At 34.7% G+C, this 22,180-nt stretch overlaps 1 protein-coding gene across 19 annotated transcripts in view; it reads right to left on the reverse strand.

Annotated features, from left to right (window-relative positions):
- LOC106868839 (RUN and FYVE domain-containing protein 2) overlaps window positions 1-22,180 on the reverse strand; it is a 247,450-nt gene that overhangs the window by 48,076 nt on the left and 177,194 nt on the right. For all 19 annotated transcript variants that reach the window (XM_089355727.1, XM_089355722.1, XM_089355730.1 and 16 more), the window contains one exon: window positions 20,039-20,136. In XM_089355727.1, the coding sequence (XP_089211853.1) occupies window positions 20,039-20,136 (98 nt within the window). The remainder of the gene's footprint in view (window positions 1-20,038; window positions 20,137-22,180) is intronic.

Below are 22,180 nucleotides of genomic sequence, written 5' to 3' on the forward strand. Positions count from 1 at the left end.
GTATACACACTAGCATGCTAGTGTGTGTGTATACTAGCACACACACACACACACACACACACACACACACACAAATGCATATATATGAATGCACACACATATATACACATACTTACATATGTACTTACGCCCCCACTTACAAGATGACCAATCAATACAGAAGGTCTTTTAGTGAACGTTTCTGAGGTTGTCTGTATAGTTATGAATACTGACAACGAGAGCGGCATTTTATGAAGGAGCAGTACGTACTCACACATGAAGCAAAATAACAAGAGAGAAAAAAATAGTGTAAAAAAAAATGTTGCCAAATACGTCAGAAAGAAAAATGAAATAGAATAATTAATATGACAAATAATCAATGAAATTAAGTAATGAAAATATCTACATTTATAGAATGTTGAAACATCAACATATACATACATATACACATGCAAGCACTGAGGATGGGCTAAGCAGAATACAAAACATGACATTAGATTGTTGGTTTGTATTCTGGGACTTGTTATTCCTTTCTATCAATAGTAAAGATGTTTAACTTTTAATGGCTGAGCCTCACCTATCTTTAAGTAGGTGGTACCAAAGTGCAATAACTAAACTGCATACTACAAAATGCTATAATACATTACTATACATACTACTGGGCACTACACATTACACCATACTAATGCACACAACAAAATGATATAGTAAATAATAACAGAGCATATAACTAGTAATAGATTTTCAACATAGTATGCCACAAGATGCTTTAGTACATTGCTGTTAATAGATACCACATGGTGGTATAGTACAACACTTAATAGACACCATAAGGGGATATCATGCACCCTGTTGGCAAATACTACAAGTTGGTATATTTATTTCTTTATTGCCCACAGGGGGCGCTAAACATAGAGGGGACAAACAAGGACAGACAAATGGATTAAGTCAATTACATTAACCCCAGTGCATAACTGGTACTTATTTAATCAACCCGAAAAGGATGAAAGGCAAAGTCAACCTTGGCGCAATTTGAACTCGGAACGTTAAGGCAGGCAAAATACCGCTAAGCATTTCGCCCAGATTGCTAACAATTCTGCCAGCTCGCCACCCTACAAGTTGGTACATTGCACACCATTGTGACACAAAGTGGTATTATTCTCTTTAGGCTCTTCACTCTCTACAGAGCATAGGCCACTGACCTCACTACTCTTAACTCTAGGCTGTCTTTTTTGATTCCCTGAGGGAAGACTTCCTCACCCAGATCTTGATTGCAAATTGTTGTTGATAATTCTGTAACTTAGCTTTTTTTCTAGGTAGGGTTATTAGCCCCATGAACATCCATTTTTACCTCTGGGAAAAGGCAGTCTGTATTAGTCTGCCCTCTATCCTTTGACCTGTCCAGCACAAGAGACTCTACCAGGAGGTTGTGCTCTGCTGGTATAACTCTTGGGGTCATTGAAACATGCAAGCCACCACACCACAACAAAGACTGGGTCTTGTAGTGGACAAGGTGGGTATAGTATACCACAATAAATTCTACTTTAGGCACAAAACCACAAATGTACTCAATTTAATCAATGACTGATATTTTTATCAGCTTAAAATAATAATAATAATTATGGTTTCAAACTTTGGTACAAGGCAAGCAATTTCAGGGAAGAGGGTAAGACAATTATATCAACCCCAGTTGACAACTCCAACCGATAAAAGGCAAAGTCAACCTGGGTAGAATTTGAACCCAGAATGTAAAGACAGATTAAATGCCACTAAGCATTTTTCCCAGCGTCAGTAATAATATTTATTATAGTCAATTTCACTGCTATACTATCATCATTAACATCTTTATTTCTACATGAAGAATAACAATTGAGTAAGAGTCCCTTCTGAGAGCCCTAAAAACACTGGTGAGATTGATTACACACATATATATATATATATATAATTAATTCAATAATAGGATAAAATCTTTTACAAGAATTTTAATGTGTTTATTATGGAAGTCTAGTGTGTGGCATTATTCTGTAGTAATGCCTTTATATATATATATATATATATATATATATATATATATGAATAGTAATTAACAAAAACAAAAGACACAAAAAAGAAAAAAATGGTTAGGACAAAAGAAAAAAAGATAAGGTATGTGATGAAAAGAAAAAACTAAATTTTGAGGAATTTGTTTTGGTTAGTGATTATCTAATAAGTAAAAAAAAAATCTATTTCTTCAGTAAAATAATTTACTTAGGTGAAACCATTGATGCAACTACCAAGATTGGAAGACAGTCTGAACTAGGTGATAGGCTTGATTGACTACACAAGAATTTGGTGAGGTAATGGATAGGGAAGATATTTGTTGGGAATGGGGGGTGGGGGTGGGGCATGCAAGTGGAGAGCAGGGCAAAATGGTTGTTGAGAACAACAAGGCTTAATGAAGTAGAAAGAAACAGGAGAAAAAAAAAATGTAAAACAATCAAATGAAAAAATTAAATAAAACTTAAAAATACTTTTAAAGAAATACCTATAATAAATATCAATAAAACAACAGCAGCAGCAACAACAACAACAACAGTAGCCATAAAATAAAAGCAAAATAAGAATAATATAATCTGTGTGTGTGAGTGTGTGTCAATCATATTTTAAAATATAATGCACAATATTGATAAATAACCACAATGAATGGACATTAAATAATGAAAGCAAAATATACAATAAGGTTGAGAGAGAGTGTGTGTGTGTGTGTGTGTGTGCATGAGAGTGTATACTTTATATATATATATATATGTATATATATATATATATATATATATATATATATATATATATATATATATATACTTGTGTATATAAGATTGACCAGTAGCATTTTGACAGACCGGTCACTGGTCAATCTTATATACACAAGTACTATAATCTTTTTAGGATCTCCCAAAAAATTTTTTCAAGAACCTTCTGATTCTTTTAATGTGCTAGTTTCCTGGTATTAAATTGATATTAATTAATATCGAATTTTTACCATATTATGTTAATTATATATATATATATATATATATATATATATACACGTACATATAGGCACGTACACATATTTCAACCATAACAAAATATAATGCACAATATCGATAACAGCAGCAGCATCAACAACAAGTCATAAATATATAAACTTAAATGCATATATTTATAAAAACACGATAAATAAATTTAAATAAAAGTACAAAATAAATGCAAGCAACAACAACAACAGTTATGACATTCTTAAATAAAATATTATCAAATAATATATAATGTACAATACTGAATGATAGCAGCAACACAAGTAACAACAATAATAAGTTAAAAATCTAGGTACAACTTAAAATTCTGATGAAATAAAAATGCAACAGCAACAAAAAATAAAATAAATAAATAAAACAAATATAGCAAGAATTATGTGCATGTGTGTGTGTGTGTGTGTGTGTGTGTGTGTGTGTGTGTGTGTGTGTGTGTGTGTGTGTGTGTGTGTGTATGTGTGTGTGTGTGTGTATTATGTAGATAGATAAGTGTAAAGTTTTGATTTGTGGCCCTTAAATGTAATATGTGGAGTAATCAAGTGTGTCTGTCTCTTTGTATGACTGTTTACTCACATACACAAACAATGTATGTATGCATGTATATGCAAGTGTAATAATATATACAAATAAATCAAACAAACAATGCTAACACAACAGCTACAACTACAACAACAGAAAAACAATTATGTAACTTTCATATATTGAAAAAAACCATAAAGATATAAATCACATGACATCAATGTGAAAATATATATGAATAAATGAAAATTTACGAACACACACACACACACACAGATTGATAATGAGAAAGTGGGAAATAATTTAAAAGTGTTTGAGATGAGTTGCTAATAAAGATTATAATTTTCTAGCCAATTGTTAGAGATGTATAAAGCTGTGAGAGTGTATTTGGTAAACAGAAACTGAAAGAAGCCCATCATGTATACATACATACATACATACATACATATATATATGTGTGTGTGTGTGTGTGTGTGTGTGTGTGTGTGTGTGTGTGTGTGTGCATTAGTGTGTGTGTCTCCCTATTCTAACATCATGTAGTAGCTGTAAACAAGTAACAGTTATACAAGGAGTGTTGCTTGTTCTGCATCTTGCATGAAAGCATGTCTGGTCAGGGTATATGTTAGCTTGCATGGAAATAGGTGGGGGTTGGCAACAGGATAGGCATCTGGCTGTAGAAAATAAGCCTCAACAAATTTTGTCTGATCCATGCAACCATGGGAAAGTGGATATTAAAATATGATTTTATCTATATATAAATGTACATGTAGACATGCATACACACTATGGCTCAAATTGATTTAATCTTTCACTGCCACCAAGAATTATTCCTAGATATGTTGGTATATATTTACTTAAACAGAATTTGAATTAGGAAACATTATTTTTAAACTACATTTCGTAAATGTCTTTATCCACTGAGCCACTGGTACTTTCAGTAGGCCGAATACAAACAAACCATAGTGAAACAAGTTTAAAAGAATACTTCGTGTTGAGTGTGTAAAGCAATAGTTAAAATAAGACTAAACTAAAAAGCAAAAATGTGTAACAGGAAAGCTGAAAATTTTAATGGAAAAGGGAAATAAAATTTCATTCTTAATTTATTTTGCAAAGGTAAAAACAATTCTGAAATATAGATTCTTCACTAAAGTGAGAGTCATGTTTTACACTGGATCTTGAATTAGATAAAGCTATAAATACCAGAATGGAGAATGCTGATTGCTTCATCTTATTAGATGATAGCCATCTCACATCCAGCCTGATTGTTCTGATTGACTTCCATCCTTACACATGCAAGGCTATGACTTCTCAGGCCAGCCAGTTATTTACATGGTACTGAACACAAGTAACATGTGATCTTGTGGCTGCACAAGATTAATCTCATTAGTTTGTAGCAGTTGTTGATGAACCTGGAGGTGGTATTTTAGACCAGGATTGGTCTTGCATGTCTTCTAGTAGATCAGATATGTAGTGAGGTCTGGAGGTGCCAGCAGTGCTTCTATCGGATCTGTTTGTGCCTCTTGATCCTTGTGGGCCTTCAGGTTGGATACGTAGCATGATTTGCTGAAAACAGGTTAGAAAATATTACAGTCCCAATTATTTGTTAGTAGTGTCTGATAATTCTCCTTCTCTTAAGAGATCTCTTTAGTTTTGCATAACCACTCTTTTTCATTCAACGTTTTACAGGCAGACATAATCCTTGCTCTTCAATTTGATTGATCCAGTGCTTCCTCTTTCCAATGATTTAAATCAATTCTTATACCCTTCAGGTTCTCGTTGATGCAGTCTCTGAATTTTTTCCTGGATTTATGATGTATCCTTCTACCTTGCATTAATTTAGCATCGAATATTTTCTTTGGGAGCCTCTCATTCATTTGCATGATGTGACCTGCCAAGCACACCTGGTTTTTGATAAGAGACGAAATAGCTGAACAACCAGATCTCTCAAGTATGTCAATGTCTGGTATCAAATTTGTCCAGTTCATGGAAAATTCTTTGCCTGAGGCAATTCAGATGGAATCTCTCAAGTAATTTCAGATGGTACTAGAAAACTACCTATGTCTCACAGCTGTACAACAGGGTTGTTAGGATGCAAGCTTTAAAGACATGTTTTTGTCTGCCACTGTCTGACCACTCATTTTTGTCTAGTTTGATAAATGCAGCACTTGCCACTGGTATTCTCAAATGACTGTAACAGAGATGTACATATAAGGTTCCATACCTCTAGGTGAATTTTCAATCTGAGAAGATCTAACAGCAAATCCAAGACTTTTAAGGTACTGGTTTAAGAGCTACTGTAGCACATTCAGAAGACATGCAATACATAATGGAAAAATTTTCTGAAGCTTTTGTTAGTTTTGAACTTGATATTAGCTTTGGTAATATAAAAGTGATGCTTACACCTGGGGAACAAGACACCAAACAAAATAGTTTTGTTCATAAAAGAAGACTGGAGGTCATAGGATGGAGCATAATGGGTGAAATATGTGTGCACATGTGTGTGTGCCCTGATGTGCCTACAGCATCTTGCAGAAATCATTAAAAATATATAAATACATTTACAGCAGTACCTCGGTTTTTGAACAACACTGATCACAAATAAATTGTGCTTTATATATATATATATATATATATATATATATATATATATATATATATATATACATATATATAAAGAGAGAGAGAGAGAGAGAGAGAGAGAGAGAGAGAGAGAGAGATAAATAGAGAGATAAAGCACGATTTATTTGTGATCAGAGGCATTCGTAAACTGAAGTACTACTGTATTAAATGAATATGAGAAAGACAGGAGATAAAGCATGATTTATTCGTGATCAGAGTTGTTCGAAAACCAAGATACTACTGTGTATATATATATATATATATATATATAGAAATATATATATATATATATATATATATATATATATATATAGGGTTAATACTTTTTCCTCTAAGCAGTTATGACAGCAAAAGCTGATTAGGTAATTTTATCTAAACTGGAATGCAAGATTTCCACATTCATATCTGAATTTTTTGCGTTTCTATAATATTACTTGCTTTTATCCATTCCCTAACATAATGGGCATATAACAATAAGCCAGCTGACACTAAAAATCTCTAATGAGACTTCTTTATCAATGTACCTGAAGAGACCCAGACTGATGAGTCAAAACATGTACCTAATAAAAGTCTAATATGAAATCCATCTCCTACTATTAGTTAATACTATTACCCTAACTGCCACTGCGTAGTTCCTGAAGTAGATCCAACAGAAGTGTACCACAACTGTGGATGACAACAGGTAGCCTAAACTGTGCCAGTGCTTTACTCAATATTTAAACACACTAATTGAATTATACTTATATGTCCAAATTATTTATTATTATTATATTAAAAAACAACATACAGATAACAGGTAGGATTAGGTCATTTTATCTAAACTGTATGTTATTATTATTTCATTTCCTTGGCTCATACTCTGTACACTCATCTATCCTGAGGTTGATGCCCAACACCATACAGCAGTGAATACTGATGGACAATTAAATGGACAATTCTCATTTGGTTTGTGATGTTGTTTCAGTGTTAGAAATCATCATCATTATTATTATTATCAACAGTTTTCAAGAATTTTTTATGAGTTTCTCATGTACCACCAGATGAATTTCTGTGTTTTGCAGACTCAGTGCAACTTTGTCTTTTGGTAGTATGGAAAGGTGTTTTTCATGTACCTTTCATGTTTCTGATGTTACTTTAGTGTTTCACCTGTTTGTTGTGTGTAGAGTATATGCTGTTTGGATTGTGGAGATGGTGCTATAGCATTGGGTAATCAGGTGGTGACACTGAAATAATATTTCTTGTGATTGTATTATAGTATCAGATAGTGATTGTATCAAGTATTGGATGGCAATTGTATTGTTATTACGGATGTATCAATAGTTTTGATGTGATTTATTTAATTTGCTACACGCATATACATATGTATGTGTGTATGTTTGTCTCTCTCTCTCTCTCTCTCTCTCTCTCTCTCTCTCTATATATATATATATATATATATATACATACATACACACACACACACACATATATATATATATATAAACACAGATGGCAAATTATTTTATTTGCACATCGATGTTGAAACTCAAAGTATAACTATTGAAATATTTATATTTTTCATTTCCTTTGAAATTACCCCTATTTGTGGTTTCAGCTTTAACTGCCCTTTCCAACATGTAAGGTGTCCTGTTAAGGTCACCTCTTTTGTGTATAAAAATGTATACTAATTTATATCGATATATAGTTGTTAGAAATCTTTATCATAATTATAAATTTTATAATCATTATTGTTCCATTCTTTTATCAGATTTGATTATTATTATTATTATTATTATTATTATTATTATTATTTTATATAAATTATCATCAACATCATCATCAGGATAATCCTAATAGTCATCATCAATGTAATTTTTTTCTTTTAAAAACAAGATTCAAATTAACATCGACAATGTGAACTAAAAAACCTGGCTTGTGTCAGAATCATTGATGAATCATTCGTACACATACACACAAGCACACACACATACACACAAACACACACACATAAACACACACACACATATGTTTGAAACAAAGAAAAAGGATAAGGCAGATAAAAGAATAGAACTATGTTGCTGTCATACTTCATTGTAAAAGCTGACAAAAGATGAGCAGAAGAGACTAAATAAGAAATTTATTAAAAATAAAGGATGGAAACTGGTGAAAAAATTGTAATAAATAAAATAAATTTTCAGCAACAAATAAATAAATAATAAATAAAAATTTCAAAATCATATTTGTAAAAAATGTTAATGTTTTAAGGAAGAATTTTCTACACTGAAAACTTTATGCAAAACTGTAATAAATAATAATAATGATAATGATGATGATGATGTTAATATAAAAGTACTATAATAATAAGTTTATAATACTAAATAATAAAATCTTATTAATAATGATAAATAATAATTATATATATAAATAAATAATATTATGTAATATGTAGAAATACAATTTAAAAAAAAAACTATAAAAAGTATATTATAAATAACTAATAAAGGTATCAATAAAAATTCCTAATGAAACAAAAATGATTGAAAATTAGAAATAATATAATAAAACTTATTTTGTATCTTTAACATTTTATGACTTGAGTTTTGGTTGAACAGCTCTGCAAATTCAGATTTCGCATTTGAACTGTACTGTTGAGGCAAGCACTATAAAGTCGAAAGAAGAATTCACAAAGCCAAGTCTGCAGCTAACCTAGTTGTAAATTTATATATATATATATATATATATATATATATATAATATTTCATTTGTGTTGCTAATATTCTCTCAGCTCCCAGCATGGTAAATAGAAGAAACAGTGGAATACTGGAAAAATAATACTTTGTAGTATGTAGTTACAACTTTTTGCCAACAACTTTCAAGTCCACTGGAGTTGACCTTACAGTTCTTCTTTCAAAAGAGGCAGGGTGTATGAGGTTATGAAGTACCCTGAAGATCCATTAGAATTAACAATGCTCTTCCCAATAATTTATCTGGCTTTGAGCTATTGTTAAACAATCAATGTTATGGAAGTTTTTAGATTTAGCCTTCATTTCCAAGAATTTTAGACATAAAAAAGTATATCTTAGTTTGACAGTAAGTATTTGATCCCCATCTGAAGTTATTTCTAAATGTCATTGGAAAAATTCAAGAACACTAACCTTCCAAGTAACTCTCCATCTTCCTTCATGGAAATCAACAGGCTTAATCACCAATTAGTTGATTCTTTTATTTTTTTATTTGCTTCAGTCATTCGACTGTGGCCATGCTGGAGCACCACCTTGAATAATTTTTGTCAAACAAATTGACCCAGGAGTTATTTTCTTTTAAAGCCTACTAATTATTCTATTGGTTTCTTTTGCCAAACTGCAAAGTTATGGGCTATAAACACACCAACACCACTTGTCAAGCAGTGGTGGAGGGGGGGGGGACAGACACAAAGGCACACACAGAAGTACACACACACACACACATGTATACAACAAGCTTCCTTTAGTTTCCATCTACCAAATACACTTGCAAGGCTTTGGTCAGCCTGAGGCTATAGTAGAAGACAATTGCTCAGGGTGCCATGCAGTGGGACTGAACCTAGAATCATGCGATTGGGAAGCAAGCTTCTTACCACACAGCCACACCTGAGCCTACTGATGCTACTGATTATAAAACATTAAACAGTTAATTTCTATTTATCACACCTAGCACCAAGCAACCTTCTTTACTTGTGTGCAGCTCATTCACTGAATCCAGTGCTTATCAAAAGCAGTTGAATTTCATAGGCTGGTGCATCACTGCTGAAGCAACATTTCAACTCATGATTTATTCATCCAGTTATATGTACATATATTTTCTTTTTGCCAGTAATTCAAGCATGTAACTGGTGGGAAACCATTTGCTAACACTTTTGCTTCAGCCTCCCAGAGCAGAGAGAAGCCAGCAAGATAATTTGTAACTGATCATTGTCAGGATTCAAACTTGGCTGCCAGTGTATTTCATACTGGTCTAAAATAATCTTGTACCAAGTAAAGAAAGATATAGGGTTATGTACCAGCTGATGGAAGTAGACTTCCTTTCTTGGTTACAACTAGTAATTCCCCTCAAATGCCATGCATCAGTGAAGAAGGCATGTAGAAAAAACTAGGTGACAATTGTTGAGAGTAGCATTAGAATATGAAAATAGTAAAAAAGAGATCCTAACGAAGGAAAGCTAACCTCAAGGGAAGGCTTGCAGAACAGACGAAGCTGGAGTTACTTCTCCTCCATCAGAAACCAGGTCTGAAAAGTCCACCTCCTTCTTGGCAGCCATGAAGTTCACAGAACTGAGAATATCTAATGAGAATTCCCTAAATAAAATGTAGGAGCCAGGTATCTTTCTCTGCCCAATACACAATTATTTTAGACCTATATCAAATACACTGACAACTATGTTTGAATCCTAATAAGAACCAGTAACAAACTCCAGCTCTTGGATGCTTTCTCCCTTCCCACACTTTAGGATAAATGTTTGAAGTGTTTCAAGCAGAATCCATTGGCATAGAGACAAGAAATGATGATTAGAAGTTGGCTGGTATCTAACTTTATTGAAAAGATGAAAGACAAAAATAAATTCGAGGGGTTTAATTCAGAACAAAAGAGGACAGTAACCAAACAAAATTATTTTGTCAGATGCACTACTGATTCTACCACCTAACAGTAAGATTACTAGTTTTCTGGACTATCAGCTGTGTTGCTTGAACAATATGATCTTCAGCCATCATCAAGAATGTTATTGCCTTACATATAGTTACAGATTGGATTCAAACTAGGAATCTATTTTTAAACTAAGGATAACAATGTTCTTATCTATTAAACCAGTCCTTGGTTGATAAGAGAATTAAGACAAGTGATGAAAATCAGAAATGAAAGTGATTAAAACATTGTAGACATATCAATATTACAAATATGTACTTTGAACCTTAAGTTAATTGACAGGAAAATAACGATCTTATTAACAACTCATTTCAGGCATTAGGCATGTAAATATCTAATGCTGTAGTGCTAAATGGTACAAGTCATTTGAGGGATTTGCTATAATGATAGTGGTTTTCCCCTCCTGGGGAGCACATAAAGTGATTGTAGGTAAATTTTGAAGTTGTGCATCAGTATTTTCTAAAACATAACTTCCAATATTACAGATTTTAAGAAGTCCTGAGTGATTTTCATGTATTCATATCAATCGTACATGTTTTGTAGGACAAAAGATATTTGAGAGGAGGTTAAGATGACTGAGACATTTGAAACCATCAGTTTAGAGTTCAAGAGAAATGAGGCTGCAAAGTAAGAGACTTCCATACAAAATAGGTAAACATAGACTTCAGATGCTGACCACTCAGACAGACATTAAGAAACAGACAGACAGCGATAATAAGACAGACATACTGAGACTGAAAGATAGAGACAGAAAAACATGCATGAGTAGAGAGTTTGAAATTAAAGACAACTTAGAGACAAAGAGCTAGAAAGATAAAGGGAATGGGCAACAGACAGAAATACAAAGAAAGAGAGATAAAGTCAGAGAAAGGGAGAAACAGAGAGAAAGACAGATAGAAAAATACTGGAAGTCAAGACAAAATGGTCAATTGGATTTGCTACTAGATTACCAGGTTGTGTTTCACAAGTTTACAAATCCATAGCCGGTGTTTGATTGTGCCACATAGCAGAACATGCTGTATTTTAAATGCTTTAATATTTCTATATTTCAGAAATAGAAGCTAGAACATTTGAGTGAGTTATGATAGGATGACATCCTATCCAGAGATAGATTTGTTTTACATCCACTGAAGTTCTAGTTCAACTGATCCCTCAAGTGTGTGGAAACATCAACTAACAAGCTCCTGTATATCACTGGAGCTTGTTAGTTGATTTTGTAGGTCTGTGCAGAGCAGGATCCAGGTGGCCCAGTATGCAGGAGCCTACAATTTTGATGGAGACTTTTCTTGCCAGTCAAAGGCAAAGCAATGAACCTTTGATAAAAAAATTACCATTTTATAACTCATTCTAATTCTTTTATTCTTTTCCATTACTTTTAAGTACATCATGTACAGTATAGGTATATTCATGTATATGACTGCAAGCCATATATAAATCATGAGCATTTAGTATATATCATTAAAATATTTGAAGAGTAGGTTGAAACAGGACCTACATTTCACATCTGGCATAGGCCTGTTACCAGTTTTTCATGGACCTGCTGGTTTCATCCATCCAAGAGGGCCAAAAAAATCAAAAGCGACCCAAGTAAGATCTTTAAAAGCAAAACCTCAAAAATACATTTATCATAGTCCTCCAGGCGATAACAGAGGAATTCAAGACAGGATGCCCCTGGGAGCTCCTCTATGCTGATGACCTTGCACTAATTGCTGAGTCACTATCAGAACTAGAGGAAAAGTTTCAGGTGTGGAAGCAGGGACTAGAATCGAAGGGCCTTAGAGTCAACCTAGTTAAAACCAAAGTCCTAATAAGTAGGAAAGTAGACAAAACACAAACCCCTTCAGATAGATGGCCCTGCTCGATCTGTAGAAAAGGTATAGGTAGAAACTCTATAAGATGTACCCAGTGCAAGCTATGGACACATAAGAGGTGCAGCAATATCAAAGGCAGGTTAACTAGGAAGTTAGTTTTTGTATGTGGCAGATGTTCAGGTGCCATAAACACTGAAAATGTGCAGAAAATAACTTCTGTCACATTCCAGGGAGAAAAGCTAGATGTAGTTGATAGCTTCTGCTATTTGGGTGACCAAGTTAGTAGTGGTGGAGGGTGCGCTGAAAGTGTAGCTGCTAGAATAAGAATAGCCTGGGCAAAGTTCAGAGAGCTCTTACCTCTGCTGGCAACAAAGGGCCTCTCACTCAGAGTAAAAGGCAGATTGTATGACACATGTGTATGAACAGCCATGCTACATGGCAGTGAAACATGGGCCGTGACTGCTGAGGACATGTGTAAGCTTGCAAGGAATGAAGCCAGTATGCTCTGACGGATGAGTAATGTCAGTGTGCATACTAGACAGAGTGTAAGTATCTTGAGAGAAAAGTTGAACCTAAGAAGCATCAGTTGTGGTGTGTAAGAGAGACGATTGCGCTGGTATGGTCATGTGGCGAGAATGGATGAGGATAGCTGTGTGAAAAAGTGCCACACCTTAGCAGTTGATGGAACCCGTAGAAGAGGCAGGCCCAGGAAGACCTGGGATGAGGTGGTGAAGCACGACCTCCGAACATTGGGCCTCCCAGAGGCAATGACTTGTGACCGAGACCTTTGGAAATATACTGTGCGTGAGAAGACCCGGCAAGCCAAGTGAGACCAAAATCCAAAGCCTCTGCCAGGGATGTAGCCAACCCACTTATGCGTAACATTCCTTCATCGGACACTAAACTCTGCTTGCGAAGACCTGTTGAAGCAAGTGAAATTGAAATCAAACTAAATTTGTAGACTGGCACCCATGCCAACGTCTCTTTCATTGAACACTAAACTCGGCTTGAGAAGACCTGTTAGGGCAAGCAAAAGCGAAATCGTGATGGCACCTGTACCAGTGGAGCACTAAGAGCACTGTCTGAGCGTGATCATTGCCAGAGCAGCTATCTGGCTTCTGTGCCGGTGGCACGTAAATAGCACCATTTGAGCATGATTGTTACCTGGCACGTAAAAAGACATTTGAGCAAGATCGTTGCCAGTGCCGCTGGACTGGCTCCTGTGCAGGTTGCACGTAAAATACACCATTTTGAGTGTGGCCATTGCCAGTACCGCCTGACCGGCCTTCGTGTCGGTGGCAAGTAAAAGCACCCACTACACTCTCGGAGTGGTTGGTGTTAGGAAGGGCATCCAACTGTAGAAACCCTGCCAAATCAGATTGGAGCCTGGTGTAGCCATCTCGTTCACCACTCCTCAGTCAAATTGTCCAACCCATGCTAGCATGGAAAGCAGACGTTAAACGATGATGATGATGATGATAAATGGCTTTGATCTGGTCTAATCTTTTGGATGGTAGGCTTAACATGCTACCAGTTTTAACCTAACCATGTGGTCTTTGGGTATCTTTTGAAGTGTTTGCACTATTATGATCAATCAAACCAGGCCCCTACCCATCATCTATGTATCTCTTGCAGAAAATAAAGCTGGATGGGCATCAGCTGTATGTATGTTTTCAGTGTAGGAGAATCTGAAGAAGGTCAGGGGCACTGGCCTTCCTACAGTGACCAACTTGCATAAAAAAAATAAAAAATAAAACAAAACAACTCTTGTGTCTCATATTAAATATTTATAATCAATAATACACAATATACAGAGTTTGCTGAAATCTAAGTGTGTTGGTTGAAGAGAAATAAAGAAGATTTAATCAACAATAATAACAATAATTATAGCTTCCAATTTAGGCACAAGTACTGCAATTTTGAGGGGAGAGGATTAGTTGACAGCATCGACCCCAATACTTGATTGGTACTTTATTTTGTTGACCCCGAAAGGATGAAAGGCAAAGTTGATCTCAGCAGGATTTGAAATCAGATTGTAAAGGGCTGAAAGAAATAGCACAAAGTTTGTCCAATGCTCTAACAATTCTGCCAATCCAAATAACAACAACAACAGCATAATAATAATAATAATAATAATAATAATAATAATAATAATAATAATAATAATAATAATAATAATAAAATGCCCTGATGCAGTAACAGACAATGGCTCTCTTGGCTTTTGATCTTAACTGATTGGAAGTGCTATTGTGTACATGTTTTGTTTTGGTGTTAAAGATGGGCTACAGCAAATATTCTGCTCAATACCACAGATTTGCTTGTCAGTTGTTTGACTTTAACCAGTTGAGCATGTCCCTTGGTGGTTGATGATATGTGTATCTCTGATCACAAGCAAAAGTGGTGGGAGAGCATCATAGCCATGTGTTGAGAAGAATTCTTTGGGGTTTGAATAATTCACCTCTGGAAACATGGGTGTTTCATTCAACATCCTTTAGCAACTCTTATTCAGGGACCTTTTGAGTGGGATGGGCTACTTGACCTGAAGAAAACTAACAGGGCCCCACCTTCAAGGTCATGCGCTGTTTATCTTTATATGATATTACCATGTCGTGCACAAATGGTTGTGGTGCATGTACCTGGTGAACCCTATTGGACAGATAGTCATGATAGGTATATTGGGCTTCATATATTTGTACCCCAGTGTCACTTTGATGACATGTGCTGCTCTCACACTCAATAATAATAATAATAATGTCCAAGTTATGGCACAAGGCCAGCGATTTTAGAGGAATGGTAAGTTAATTACATTGATCCCAATACCAGACTGATACTATATTTTATTGATCCAGAAAGGCTGAAATGTAGAGTTGACCTTGGTGGAATTAGAACTCAGATTGTTATGAGTCAGAAGAAATGCCACAATAATAATAATAATGACAAACATAGAGACCTGAGAACTGAAATTGCTAAGATGTGGCAGCTGTAAGAGTCAAATGTAAAGGTTGTTCCTGTTGTCATCAGAGCATTGAGTTCAATACCACCCAACTTGAAGAAACACCCAGACACTTTAGAAATACTCTGCAATCTTGGTGTATTGCAAAAATTGGCTTTACTTGGAACTGCACACATATTGCATAAAGTACTATTTGTCTGAGGTCCTTGTTGTGTTTTGACAGACAGTACAAACCCTTGATACACACAGTATATTTAATTTACATCATAATATTGGATACTGTGTGATATCAATAATAATGATAATCCTTTCTACTAAAGGCACAAGGCCTAAAATTTTGGGGGAGAGGACTAGTTGATTACTGTGACCCCAGTGTTTCACTGGTACTTAATTTATTGACCCTGGAAGGATGAAAGGCAAAGTTGACCTTGACAGAATTTTAACTCACAATGTAGCAACAGGCAAAATACCACTAAGCATTTCGTTCAGTGTACTAAAGATTCTACCAGTTCACCACCATGATAATAGTAATAATAATAATGATAATAATAATAATGGTTTCAATTTTGGCACAAGGCCAGCAAGTTTATGGGGAGGGGCTAAGTTGATTACATCGACCCCAGTTTTCAACTGGTACTTATTTTGTCAACCCTGAAAGGATGAAAGGCAAAGTCAACCTTGGCGGAATTTGAACTCAGAATGTAATGAGTCAGAAGAAATAATAATAATAACAGTAGTAGTAGTAGTACACATAAAGTCATTTTGATGACCCAGGTTATGATTTGGAATAACATAAAACAATAAGCAGCACACAAACAAAAAAAATATCCAACCTAAAAAAATAGTGGCTGGTTTTTCTTTTTTTGTTGTTGTTGCTGTGATGGTGGTGGTGTTGGAAGGAACCACACAAAATGGATTGTGTGATTAGACTTTAAATATTAAATATTTAGGCACACCAGAATAGTTAATTAGAGCTGATAATCATAAAGAAAATAAATGAGATCATAAATCAGAAATTAATTTGTCAATTTGATAATCTGAGAGGGGGGAGTGATAGGGACTGGATGGGATTGGAAGTTGAGACTATGTTTATGTCACCATCATTATTATAATAACTATTATGAGATTCATGATAACTATTATTATTACTGTTTTTATTATTGTAGTAGTAGCAGTAGTAGTTTGAGTGGTAGAGTGATAAAAGTGGTAGCATGCCAACAAACTGAATCCCCACACCTATTTCATATTTACTTTGATCTTCCTTTGTTCCAACAATGAAATCCGCTGGGATCAACATTTCCTTCATCCCTTCAATCAATGAAATAAGTACTAGTAATATGATGACGGCCATTCAGTTTACTACTTGCTAAACCTTCCCTACAAAAATATGGCCTTTTGGACCGGTTTTAGAAATCTTTATAATTCTTGTAGGTGGCCAAAGCAGGAGAGTGCAGACTAAAATGCATCACATTATTAAATTTTGTGGCTGTGTGGTAAGGAGTTTGCTTCCAAACTACATGGTTCTGGGTTCAGTTCCACTGTGTGACACTTTGGGCAAGTGTCTTCTACTATAGCCTCGGGCTGACCAAAGCCTTGTGAGAAGATTGGTGAATGGAAACTGAAGGAGTCCCATCATATATATCTATGTATGTCTTTGTGTCTGTTTGTCCCCTACACCCATTTGACAATCGGTGTTGGTGTGTTAATGTCTGCATAGCTCAGCAGTTCAGCAAAAAAAAAAAAAGTTACAACTGGGGTCAATTCATTCAACTAAAATTCTTCAATGTGGTGCCCTAGCATGGCTATAGTCTCAAGACTTGAGTAAATGATAAAAGATACATGATACTAACTGCATTCAAATTTTGGGATATTTTTTCAAACATAAAAAAAAAATGCCAGTAATGTAATAGGGCCAATTCAATTATCTATTTCTTCATATCATTACTTAGTCATAGGAGTAAGGTTAGCACCCATGATATGTGTAGGCTCTTCCAGTATAATGGGATTCTTGTTTAACTTGAAGTTCAAGGGAAAGGGGTAATGAATCCCAAAGGGCTGCAGTTCTGGAAAGAAAAAAAGACTAAGAAAGGATTTTAGTGTAAGGTTTAGGGAAAGAGGATACAGGAACCTTAACAAGGAGGTGAGAGCAGCGGATGCAACAGATAGGGTCAGACAGGAGGATGCAACAGATAGAGTATGCAACTTGCTAATTCACAGAAATGGAAGACATTATAGTAGTGAGAGAAGAAGAAGCAGAGAGAGAGGAAACAGCACTGCTGTGGTTTTAGCCCACGTACACTAAAGAGTGAGTTTTTATTCCAATCAGTAAATATACTTTTATTCATGAAAAACAGCAGCACTGTCCCATATAGATGTTCTCCTATGTGGGAGCAAGCTAATCAGAGGCTGAAGTATTTTCTGACTCTAAACAAGAATTTGGTCATTATGATGAGGTTTTGGTAATGTTATACATACATGGAGATACCATTGAGCTCTAGGACTCATCAGAGCAGTTATCCAGTTTCATAGCATACAAGTGACTGAAATCACACCATTCTCCCTGTATTAGAAGTGTTTTAATCAAGAACACAACAAATTGCCTGGTCCAAGAATCAAAACCACTGTTTCATGACTTTGAGTGCAACACCCTAACCAGTAGGCCATATGCCTTAAACACACGCACGCACACACACACACACACACACACACACACACACACACACACACACACACACACACACACACACACAGTCTTGGTGCTTTTGAAAGAGAGTAGGTTGAAGTTGTTGTCATTGTTTGCAGTTGTTTAGCTTCAAGTCAATTCTGATCAAACAGATGTATGATTAAAGGTATTTCAGCTATGATCATCCTGTCTTTTTATACATCAAGGTTCAATGTGTCCTTTTTTCTTTCCTTAAGATGGTGAGGTTTCATTTGAGGGACAATTGCTTGCTATTTCTTGTAGGTCATTGATAAAATTGAGACCTCCACTTCGTTTCAAAAGAGAATAAGTTGCTTTCATTGGAAAATGTCTTCTTTTTTTTCATCCCCCTTCCCTACAAAATTTGTGATCTTTTACTAATATAAGAAATTATTATTATCATTATTATTAGATAATTTAAGAAAACCATTTAAAATGTCTAAAAACAAAATTTGATGCTTCACCAATTCTGTCACCTACTATCAATAGTAATAACAATCTTAATAAATAATAATAACAGTTTCCAGTTTAGACACAAGGTCAGAAATTCTTTATGGCAGAATGTTAGTTGATCCTACTGACTTCAGTACTTCACAAGTACTTTATTTTATCAAACCTGATCAGATGAAAGTTAAATTTAACCTCATCAGGATTTGAATATAAATAGCAAAATGATGAACTGCAAAGCATTTACTACAATGCTCTAGCAATTCTGTCAATCCACTAGCTTAATGATAAGAGGAAGAAGAATCCTTTCTACTAAAGGCACAAGGCCTGAAATTTGGTTGGAAGGGGACTAGTTGATTACTTTGACCCAGTATTTCACTGGTACTTAATTTATTGACCCCCGAAAAAAATGAAAGGCAAAGTCGACTTTGGTGGAATTTGAACTCAGTGATAGGTGAAATACTGCTAAGCATTTTGTCCGGCATGCTAATGATTCTGTCAGCTCGCTGCCTTTAATAATAATAATATTACAGTTCTATATTTAAAAGATGAGGAATTATGTACATTATTTACATTTGACGGATATTTGTTCTCATCTTATTTGTTGTTAACACAACGTTTTGGCTGATATACCCTCCAGCCTTCATCAGGTGTCTTGGGGAAATTTCGAACCTGGGTTCTCATTCCTAAGGTATTTTTTGATATTATTATTATTATTCAGGTCACTACCTGCAATCAAACTCGGAATCTTGGGGTTAGTAGCCCACACTCTTAACCACTATGTCATATGCCTGTGGGCAATTATGGAGTGGATTTTTGGGCTTATAAATCTAATATTTTCTTATCCTTCCTTAATAATAATCCTTTTTACAATAGGCACAAGGCCTGAAATTTTGTGGGAGGAGGCAAGTCAATAACATCGACCCCAGTACTCAACTGGTATTTATTTCATTGATCCCGAAAGATTGAAAGGTAAAATCAGCCTTGGCAGCATTTGAATTCAGAACGTAAAGATTGAAAACATAATACTAATACTAATAATAATAATAATAATGGCAATGAAAAAAGAAACAATTTTTTCTTCCCTAAATATCTTGCTTCAGGGAAGTGTATTTATGAAGTGTTGTAGAAAGATTTTTAGCAATCATAAAATGTTTACACAACAATGATGCTGCTGACGATGATAATAAGAAATTATAACAGTAACAAGAACAACGAGGACAAGAATTTAAAAGAACAGTACTCAAATAGAAGAAAAAAAAAATTTAAAACAAACAAACAAAAAACAAAGACTCACTTTTTCTCCATTTCTCTCAGTGTATTTACTAGTTGTTCAGTTTTCTCTTCTAGTTTGGCAACCACTTCAGTCTTTTGTTTCAAATTACTATCACAAGTCTGAAAGACAGAACACAGTTTTTAAAGATTAGTTCAATACAGGTAACAATAGTTCAAGTACATGCAGAAGGCTGCAGTGAAATTTAAATTTGAACTGAAAAGGGCCAAGGCACTTTTACCAGGATTTGCTAAAACATATATCAATATTTTGGGCCTGTCAGTCTGAAGTAGCTCCTTCAACAACAATAATAGCAAAAGGCTGGTAATCTGGAAATGCCTTTCCTGCTGCTCAATTCAAATTTACAAACTATTGCTTTGTGTAGCAAAACACATGCATACATTTCATACACAACATCTTGATCAATCTAGAAGACACATGCCTAAGGTGGAATACTTAGGGATTGAACCTAGAAAAGCATGGTAAGAAGAAAGACTTTTGATGATCAGTACTCTATTAGAACTTGAGAAGCAAACACAGACCAGTAAGATTTTTCTTCAGTGATACAAGATGGGTGTGCAACGAAATGAAGCACGTGGTACTGAATTGATGTTTTTTTCCTCTCCCCTTTTTTCCTTTTCTTTATCTTTCTTTTGTAAAAACTTATATTATGGAAGAATTTAATAAATGATAACAGCTCACCAGATTTTAAGTCACTTGCTTTGCACACTTAACAAAAATCCTAAGCAAGAGGACCTGCAATGATTACATCATTATTGTTTTAATGTCCATTTTTCATGTTTGTACGAGTCAGGCAGATTCTTTGGAAAGGTGGCTGTTTTCCTGTTGGCAACCCTCAGCTGTTTCCAAGTAAGGAAATATTTCCCCATGGCTAGACATGACTTTACAGAAGATTGGAAATGACAGGCACTGCTTACATGATGGTGACACATGTTTACAACTATTACATGGAGTCAAAGCAAGGAGATATCCATCCATCCATCTATCCACACACACACACACACACACACACACACACACACAAACAGATTTAATAAGTAACTAATCCATGAAACTCTCAGCAATTGAGTCACTCTGTTGCTTGTACTAAATATTAATTAAAAAAAATAACATATATCATCATCATTTAATATCTACTCTCCATGCTGATGATGGGCTTCTTACAGCTTCTGTCTACCAAATATAGTCACAAGGCTTTGATTGGTCCAGGGCTGTAGTAGGAGATACTACCCCGACGTGCTCTGCAATGAGACTGAACCCAAAACCATGTAGTTGTAGTTGGGAAGGAAATTTCTTACCACACAGCCACAACTACAATGACTTTGTACTGTATGAAACCTACAAAGAAACATTTGTATGACCTCATCATCTCAGATTGACTAGTATTGTCTATACACACACAAATTATTATACCGTACATCAACTTCAAGGGTCTTTGTCACAACTTCATAGCAAAAATAATAAAACGATAGAGACATTAAAATATGGAAGCTACTTGTACAGACTAGTAGTGCGATCAGACATCATTATCAATAACAACAGAAACAAAAATATAATGAAACATTTGCTTTCTTACAGATGTTACAAAATTTGGTTGAGGAAAATATCTCCTTGAAAGAAATTCTAATTTTAGAAACGTTTTAAGATTTAGAAATAGAAATAGGAATATTAAAAAAAAAAATCAAAACAAAAAACACAGTACCAATGATAGTGTATTAGGGATGGATAAAAACCAAGTATGGAAAAAAAACCCCACCAAAAAATTGCTCCAGTGATATAATATATAACTTATCCTATGTCCAGAGGATAGAGTTTGGAAACATGAATAGTTCAAATGAAAATAAATGTACAGAAGCTAATCAATATAAAAAATATGACTACAAACATTGATTTGTATCTACTTTTTGGAGACAAAACTCCCTGATGTTTCTACATTAAAGAAGACCGAAACATTTTTTTGAGATTAAGAACCATTAAGTAAATTCTGTAAAATAATAATAATAATAAAAATACTTGAACCTTAAATGAACAAATGAAGTTGCAGCAATGATTTAACATTTGGTTTTCCATGCTTGAATGGGTCAGATGAGTATGTTAGAGCAGTTTTCTATGGCCAGATGCAATTCTTGTCACCAACTCCCACCC

The sequence above is a fragment of the Octopus bimaculoides genome, chromosome 7, assembly GCF_046866305.1.
Source record: "Octopus bimaculoides isolate indiv1 chromosome 7, ASM4686630v1, whole genome shotgun sequence".
Classification (NCBI taxonomy): Eukaryota; Metazoa; Mollusca; class Cephalopoda; order Octopoda; family Octopodidae; genus Octopus; species Octopus bimaculoides.